We start from the raw sequence: 8,595 nt of genomic DNA, 5'->3' as shown, positions 1-8,595 counted from the left end.
CGTTTGAAATTAGTCTAAAATTAAAAAGAATAGCGTATCATTGGGTCATATAACAGTTCTTCTGTCAACCATTCAATGAGAAACTATTTATACTTCCAAAAAAACATTTCTAATCAAATTCAAAATGTCTCATTTATAAATCTGATTTAATTCCGATAAACTTTTGTAATGCATTTGCATAAATTTCATGCTTCTCGGAGCTAGAATTTTAAAGCACTGTTTTTTTTTTTTTTTTTTTTTTTTTTTTTTTTTTTTCATTGTTAAAAAAAGCCCTTTAAAAAATCCGAATTCTATTTTTTGCGTACATTAAATATTTGGTCCGCATAAATTTGTTAAAAATTGATAGAAATGTTTAAACAAATGAAAGATATTCCAAACTCTTTTCGAGTCCGAAAAGAAAAGCAGATTTCTCTGCCTTCAAAAACGAAAACACTACTAACCTAGAAGCGTTTTCAAAACTCAAGAGAAAAAACTTCTTTGCTTGCGATCGTCGTATTTTAACCGCATCGTTGGTCACCTACTTTCCGAAAACCTCATTGGTCGTACTGGTCACGTGACAGCCAAACTTGCGTTATTCGCTGGGACTTTTCATCTTTTTTCTTATTCGAAAATTTCTATTTTACTTTTTATATTCCAAACCTTGTTCAAAGACTTTACGAAGAACAAGTCCCGTTCAGATTCGCTGCAGACGATCTCGGAAAAAAGTCATTTGCTACGGACGATCTTTGAAAAAAAGCTTTTCTATAGAAAAAGTGATCAGCGCATATCTTTAAAGAAAACTAACGTGGACATTTCATCCACCAACCTACGTATCAAATTGACCTGATTTTTTTTAGATATATTTTTCCTTTATTTCATTTTGAGTTTTATTTTTTTTTAACTCTTTGCCAAAGTTCCAGTAACGGACCGGTTGTTAGCCTGCAGCTCTTTTTGCTAAAGCGAAAGAGAACGAAACGTTCGACTGAGCGGAGGTAGTAGTGATTTCGAACTAGTTTCTGGAGTGGAAAAGTCAAACGGAACTGGATGAATAAACGGTAGCCGAAGGATTAACAAAATAGAACATCAGTCAAGTTGCCAAATTTTTAAAAGCTTATCATGGTAAGTTTCTAATTATTAATTAATTTATTAATGCTGCGGATGATGATAGTTGACGGGAAAATTGTTAGTTTTTGTAAGCTTGTTGCACAAAAAGAAATTCTGCAATTTTAACAGAATTGCAAAAAAGAAATTGCACTTTAAATTAGAAAATGCTGCTGTCTTGGGAAATAGCAAAAATTGGCTAAGAATATCGGTTTGCAAATTACTTATGCGGGAAAAAAATGTTTTTAACCTTCTATCCTACAAAATTTTATTTTTGCATCTTGCCTTCAAAAACCTAATATCAGAAATTTCCTTGTTTTTTATACTTTATTAGTCCAAAGGGACTTGATACTTTATTAGTCCAAAGGACTATTACTTTCGTTTTGGCATTTTGCGTCGGACGGATAAATGTCGGTTCACTTTTCAAACTGTTGCCATAAAATGTTAGAGTCCTGCATTATATTTGAAGAAATTAAATAATGAAAATCTGCGTAAATATATGTATATTTCTCACATTGTCATAAAATAACGGTACATAGAGTCATCGAATTTTGAATAACGTAATTCTCCAACGAATATGAGCATGTGGAAGACCAAATTTGAAATTTGAAATTTGATTTATGATCGATTTCCTATTTTTTAAAACTTTGACGAATTTTTGATTAACAAACTCAAGGATTTCAAAGCGAGCAATGGCAACGTTGTGCAGAAAAAAACATTTTTATCTCCAGCGCGTGAGTCTCTGTATCGGAAATTCTAAAGATATGCTCGTTTTAAAACTATTTTGCGATATTGCTGTTGCACTGGATCTTATAGTTTAAGTGCGAGGAACATGATATTTAATAAAGAAAGGTAACACACAAAATGTTAAAAAACGCCCCTTTGGACGTAATTTAAAATCTGAAACATTTCAGATTTTGTTTTTAAACTTTATTTTTAATTATTTTTGATGATATTAGCAGTTGTTTCCTTTCAGTTCCACAGGAGCTTCCTGATATATAAATTTAAAGAATACCTTAATTGTTCATGTTTGAATCAAAATGTATGCTTTTTAATATCTGTAACTAAAAAATAATGTTTTATGAATATTTTCAGATTCAGGGAGTTAATGATTAGTTAACAATTAGTTAAAAACGATTACTGAAGTACTTAACCCTTTCAACTAAATTTTAATTTCGTAACTAATAATTATAAATTAGTAAATATTATTTTGCAGTAATCTTTTGAAAATATGTACTGGAAAGATTTGACCATTTTTTTTTTTTTTTTTTGCGAGTTTCTGTAAAAAATATTAAAGTTTTTTTTTTTTAATATGTTTACAAAGATACAAGATATAAGTTTAAATATAATATAAGTAAAAATACCAAATAATAACTAATATTTTTTTTAAAAATCGCTTTACGTTTTATTTTAAATTTCTGCAATAAAATTTTAACAACTACAATTTTTGTTTATACTTGCGATGCTAAAAAGCCAATTTTACTAGTAAATATTACAGAATTTTTCGTTTCGTTTCATAGACCAATATTCTCCCTTGAACTTGCAATGTGTTTTCAAAGATATTAATATTTTTAAATAATTGAAACTTCGCTCAGACCTGTTTCAACTAATTAAACCGTATTTACAAAGCATCCATTATTATAAAATTAATTTATAATAGAAAACAAATATATCATTATAATTAAAGCTGCGTTACTAATTTTTTAGCTTCCTGATATTTTTATTAATTATTTTGAAGAGTTTAAATTTTTATTATGATATATTTTTCAAATAATACAAGAAAATAGATATCGTATGTCATCATTTCACATGAGTTTGGTTTAATTTTTTTTTACCTTTGAGTTTTAAGTTTTGAATACAAGTAGAGAATTATAATTGAATAAAAACACAGAATTGGAACATGAATAGAGAATAAAAATAAGAAATGCATGTTTTTTTTTTTTTTTTTTTTTTTTTTTTTTTGATTCATGTAATAAATGCTGTTTGTAAATTCAGAGGCAAATGTTAAAGCATTTGTGCAGTATTTTGCAAATAGAACTTTGAAACAAATTTTCAAAGGTTATGCATGTGTTTTTGTCTATAATTTCAATATCATCTACAAGTTAATTTTTTATAACTGATTGTCTTAGGAATTATTATAATAAATATTCAATTATTATAAATGTTTGTCTTAGGAATGTGAACGCGAGAACAGGATTCATGTTTATTTCGGTTCAAAAAAATAATGGTCATTCTCAGAGATGATATCCACGCAAGGATTAACTTATATATATATATTAAATATTAAATATTATTATATGCTTATATAGTATATTAAACATTAATATATTAAATATTACATTTAGTATAAAAATATTAATATGTTAAATACTATGTGCGTGTATTTAATTATGACAAATCGCACTAGGGCTATCTGCCTAAGGGGAGAGATGCCTTTTGTGGAGGACTTTCTAAGGGAAACTGGCTCGTATACACGTTACACATGGGGAAAACCACGAAGACGCCCATGCAGCCAGCCCGTTCGCGGGATTCGAACCTCGGGCCGAACTACCAGTGGTCAGCGTCTTTACCGCTCGGCCGCTGGTGGGCCTGTTAAATACTATACAATATATATTAAATATATTAAATGCTAAATACATATTAAATATTGCATTTAATAATAATAACATATTAAATATTACATATTATTATAAGCTTATATATTATATTAAACATTAATTTATTAAATATTACATTTAGTAATGTATTAAATATATTAACATGTTAAATACTACACAATATATATTAAATGCTAAATACATATTAAATATTGCATTTAATAATAATAATAATAATATATTAAATATTACATTTGATAAAAATAAATATAAGTAACTTATATGTTATTCATTTTTATTAAACGTTATAAAGGACAACTAATTAAATTATAAAATATAAATATTTCTTAACATAAACCAAGGGGGAAAAAACTGGTTTTTATTTGATTTCCTTTCTCCTGAGAAAAGCTATTTTATTAAGGTCTTCATCTTTTATTTGATACGCACATTATTTTAAACAAAGCTTAATTACCTGGTCCTAAATATTTTAATAGTTCAACAAGGAACAGTGAAACCTTCATCTCTGTCTAAATAATTGAATAGTTCAATAAGGAACAGTGAAACCTTCATTCAGATAAGGAAATTTATTTAATTCTTGTAGGCGCTTACATCCTTTTTCTGATTAGGTCTCATAAGGAAAGTGTTTCGAAATATTTTACCTTGCATGTATTCATTACGTGAATCCTTAAAGTATTTTTAGATAAAGAATTCGGGAAATATGTATACGAGTCGAAATTTTATCCTACTGGAAAAGAACAAATTTCATTTTTGTTAAACTATGTCAATTGAACTGCGTGCGAAGGAAAACCTATATTTGATAATAGTGCAACTATTGCGGTATTTAATTAAATTTTACTTATAAAATATTAAAGTATTATAAAGTATTTACGAAAATATTTTTTATTTAGTTTGGTTCGGATAATACTAATAATTAGTGTTAAAAAATTTTAATTATTTTTTTTAAAACTTCTCAGCACTGAAAACAAAAAGCAAGTAGAGTTGAATATGTTAAACATTCAATGCAAAATGCTTTTATTACATCTGAATAATTTAAAACCTGAACTAAAATATCTAATCTTATCATTCGTTTCAATGATTATTTATACGATATTTAGTGCTCTGTACCAACACTTCTAAGTAAAATCCTAATTCATGAGCTGATAATCTTATTATCTCTACAAGAGCTGATAACATCTTAATGACTAAATATTTGTCTCAACCGTCACTATTGATATTGTCCCCAACCATATTTATTATAACTGTGTACATTTGTCAATGAAAATTTGCAGTTAAAGCAATTAACATTTTCATTTGAAGAAAGATGACCGATGATTAACAGTTATGATAACGCATTTCAGAAAACCGAGTTCTGATTTCTTTTATTATTTTTTTATTTAAAAAATATTTCTGTCAGCCTGGAAGTATTTCGTTAGTAAAGAATGCGTACGTGATATCCTAGCGTATATTGAATAACTCAGCGTCCACACAAATGAGTTCATAGACCATAACAAAAGATGTATACATCGGAATGACTTAACCTGTTTGATCTGGGAAGACCTTAGGTTGGGTGTCATCTCGATGGGGACTAGATTAGACCATGACAAAGAGCTTTTCGAATTTCAAACTTGGTTTTTGTAGACCATAGCGAAAGATTTTTCGAAGCTCATATATGGGCTTAGAGATAGATCACTGGAAAGTATATATACCATCAGGATGATTTAACCCATTTGATCTAGGAAGACCTTAGGTTGGGTGTCCTCTCGATGGAGAGATGCGTAGATTATAGCAAAGGGAGTAGACCATAGCTTTTGAAATTTGAAACATGGATTAGTACATCATAATAAAAGATTTTTCGAAACTTATATACGGATTCATAGATTAGGATATTTCAGAACTCACATGTGGATTCATTAACTAAAACAATGTCTGTACTCCTATTGAATTACCAATCCATAAACAGGAACATTTTTGAATCCATACATGAGTTCATTTAAAGAACTACGAAATATTTGTCCGCAGAGAAAATCTGCGTAAAATTGAAAATGTCTGGTAGTATATAAAAATGCTGATATGTATGTATATCTATATACAGAGCTACTGAAATATGCTACATAAAATAAATATTGATAAATATACATCTATGCACATAAACACACAAACATAATACATATCCTGCGTACATTAAATACATATTTCACACCTATTGAACTAAATTATTAATAAATAAACTACATTTCTTTCTTAAAAAATTCAAAGCATTATCATATCTTTTTATCCTTCCTATTTTTAAGCATGTTAAGATTTTTTTAAACATCATGATCGAGAAATAAATCAAAACGTGACATCATAACTAAAAGATAAAAAAGAATTTTTTTACATTTATTTCTTAGTGGTGAAATTTTTATTGAAACAATCGGAACTACTTCGCTTTCATTTTCCTTTTAGAATAGCTATCTGTTATCGTTGATCCACATGTAACATTAATTTTCCGAAATCGCTTTTCAGTGATCAACAGATAAACTTGCCCATGACGTAAATCCTCCTTTCATTCCTTGAAAGATAAAATGATTTTGTTGATCAATGAATTAAAAATATGCATTTTCTTTCGCTGCCTTAATAAAGTCTGCAGAAATAATTTATTCTCTTTACTTGGCCTGACCATTATCTCGTCCACCTTTGTACTTTCACAGAAGAAAAAATAATTTAACTACTTATCTGTACATCCATTTATAATTAATCAATTATGAGTTATACCCTTTATAGTATTTTGAACTGTTGACCATATGTTGATCTAAGATACTCGAAAGTAATTTATTTAAATTAAAGAATGTAAAGGTTTTTGATTGCTTTACTTGAATGAGGTGTTAAATATATTCTTCCCTTCGTTTTTCTCACTTTATTCGTATTTATATTTTCACATGTATTTATAGATTTACCATTTCGGCATTTCTCTTTTTGTTTCATAGTATATTTAGCAACAATAGAACATATTTTTATTTTCTCTTGTATTCTTTGTTCAGTGATATCGGCTATATTCAAATGAATTCTTGCTCTAATTTCAAATTATATTGCCTTAGATTAAATAAGAAATGGATTAACATTGCTATATTCTTAAACATCTAAGATGCAAGAATTACTGGGAAATACTGGAATTTTATGACTGTAAGATACCAATCATAGGTCTTTAAAGGTCGCTACGCATCTATCCATAGGATAAAAATAAACATTTTCTGCTCTTTTTTATAGGGAACAGTATAAATTCACTTTATTATTATTTTTCCAGTGTCTAATTAAAAGAAAAAATATTCATCTTCTTTCCTTTATTTTTATGAACAGAAATAAAAGATAAAACATATGCAATGCTCTTTCGAAAACTTTTTTAAAAAACCCCACCTAATACCATTTCCTGAGAGCGTTATATGAAACGTAAAATAAACGAAATGATCCAATGTATTCAAAACATTTTACGTTTTTAAAAGGCTTCATTATCTGACTGTTTCTTGAACAGAAAAACTATAAAATTGTAACGTTATCGGTAACGATTAATATCGGAAATTAGTAAGTATCGGAAAGTAAAGTATCGGAAATTACGTACATGATTTATTAGTAATTTCTCTGACAAGTTTACAGCCCAGTGGATGAATTTTAGTTTCGCAACACCTTCTTTTGAAAACTTTTCATCATCATTGAGAACCGCAGTGTTTCGTAAGAAGTCTCTTGTAGAATAGTTAATAATAATGTTGACCGTTTTAGAAATTTAACCAAGACAACGAACACGACACCAAGACACAAGACACGAATTCTCTAGAGTCTTAGGGTTATGTTTGAAGTCTATAAGGTTCCGTTAAAAATAACGTTGAGCTATTAAGATAAATGATCCAAGAAACAGTGTTGCTTAAGAAGGATCCGAAAAGTTCTAGAGTTCCGCAAGAAGTCAATAGAGGTTCTGGTAGAAAATGTGTTGATCCTTCAATGTGTTTAATAGTAAAATCATAATTAAATGCATTTTTAATTGCTGCGAAAGAGTTACATGAGATCATAAATTTCATTTCATTTATTTCACAAGAATCAAATGATTTACAAGTATATACTAATCAGAAGTTACCGTGAAACATTTGCTTACCATGGAGAATTGACTCATGAATTTAAACGATTTTAAGCGTTTTTTCTAATAATTTTTTATTTATGCTGCGACTTATTTACTGTTTTTATTTGTAATCAATATGTAATTTTAGCTGGTTTCTTTCAGAAGAAAATGTCTTTCAACACATCTTTTGAGAAATGCGTAATTAAAAAGAAATAAATTATAGAGTCATTAGGTTATTTTGATACAGGAGACGTGAAAAATGATTGGGAGACCCAGTCGCCAAATGCTGGCGGTGAACGTGAAAAAGTGCAGTGTCCTCGCCAGGGCTCGAACCTGGCCTTCTCGAATATGCACCGAGTGTGCTATCGTTACGCCTCGAAGACATGCTGGAATAAGGGAGAAAATACCTTACAAAATAGTTCTGAAATTTGTGCTGAATGTTCTACATTATTTTGTGCTGCTGTACCTAAAGAGTGACATGTATAAAAAGTTCAGTTTGCTAGTTATAGTTAATTATAGTACAGTTAATTAATAGAACTCCAACAGACAATGTGAAAACAAATAGAGGTGTCTTACAGATGTATTTCAGATCCTTTTATTTCATCGAAATTAAAATAAACGCAAGTATTAACAAGCTTAGATTTCTGCTTTACAAAGTCTGAATAAAAGAACCTGTTTGCATAGGTGACTCAATGACCTCAACAACATCAGATATTCTTCAATGAGTTTTAATATGAAAACAGGTAATTCTCACTCCTACACTAAGTTTCTCGCTAACACGAAACAAGTCAGAAATAAAGAAATCTCTTTAGAAATCATCAAAGCGGATAT

The 8,595-nt window shown here is 28.7% G+C and overlaps 1 protein-coding gene across 1 annotated transcript in view; it reads left to right on the top strand.

Annotated features, from left to right (window-relative positions):
• The first annotated feature begins 648 nt into the window (after window positions 1-648).
• The window catches only part of Cht7 (chitinase 7), a 190,658-nt gene continuing 182,711 nt past the window's right edge, over window positions 649-8,595 (top strand). Inside the window, exon 1 of the mRNA XM_035368167.2 lies at window positions 649-1,098. Coding sequence (XP_035224058.1) covers window positions 1,096-1,098 — 3 coding nt within the window. The 5' untranslated portion in view covers window positions 649-1,095. The remainder of the gene's footprint in view (window positions 1,099-8,595) is intronic.

This window comes from Stegodyphus dumicola, chromosome 9 (assembly GCF_044657685.1).
Source record: "Stegodyphus dumicola isolate Sdum_Otavi_A_Nest chromosome 9, ASM4465768v1".
NCBI classification, from domain to species: Eukaryota; Metazoa; Arthropoda; class Arachnida; order Araneae; family Eresidae; genus Stegodyphus; species Stegodyphus dumicola.
Note: the sequence above shows the minus strand (reverse complement) of the source record. Positions and strands in the feature narration are given on the sequence as shown.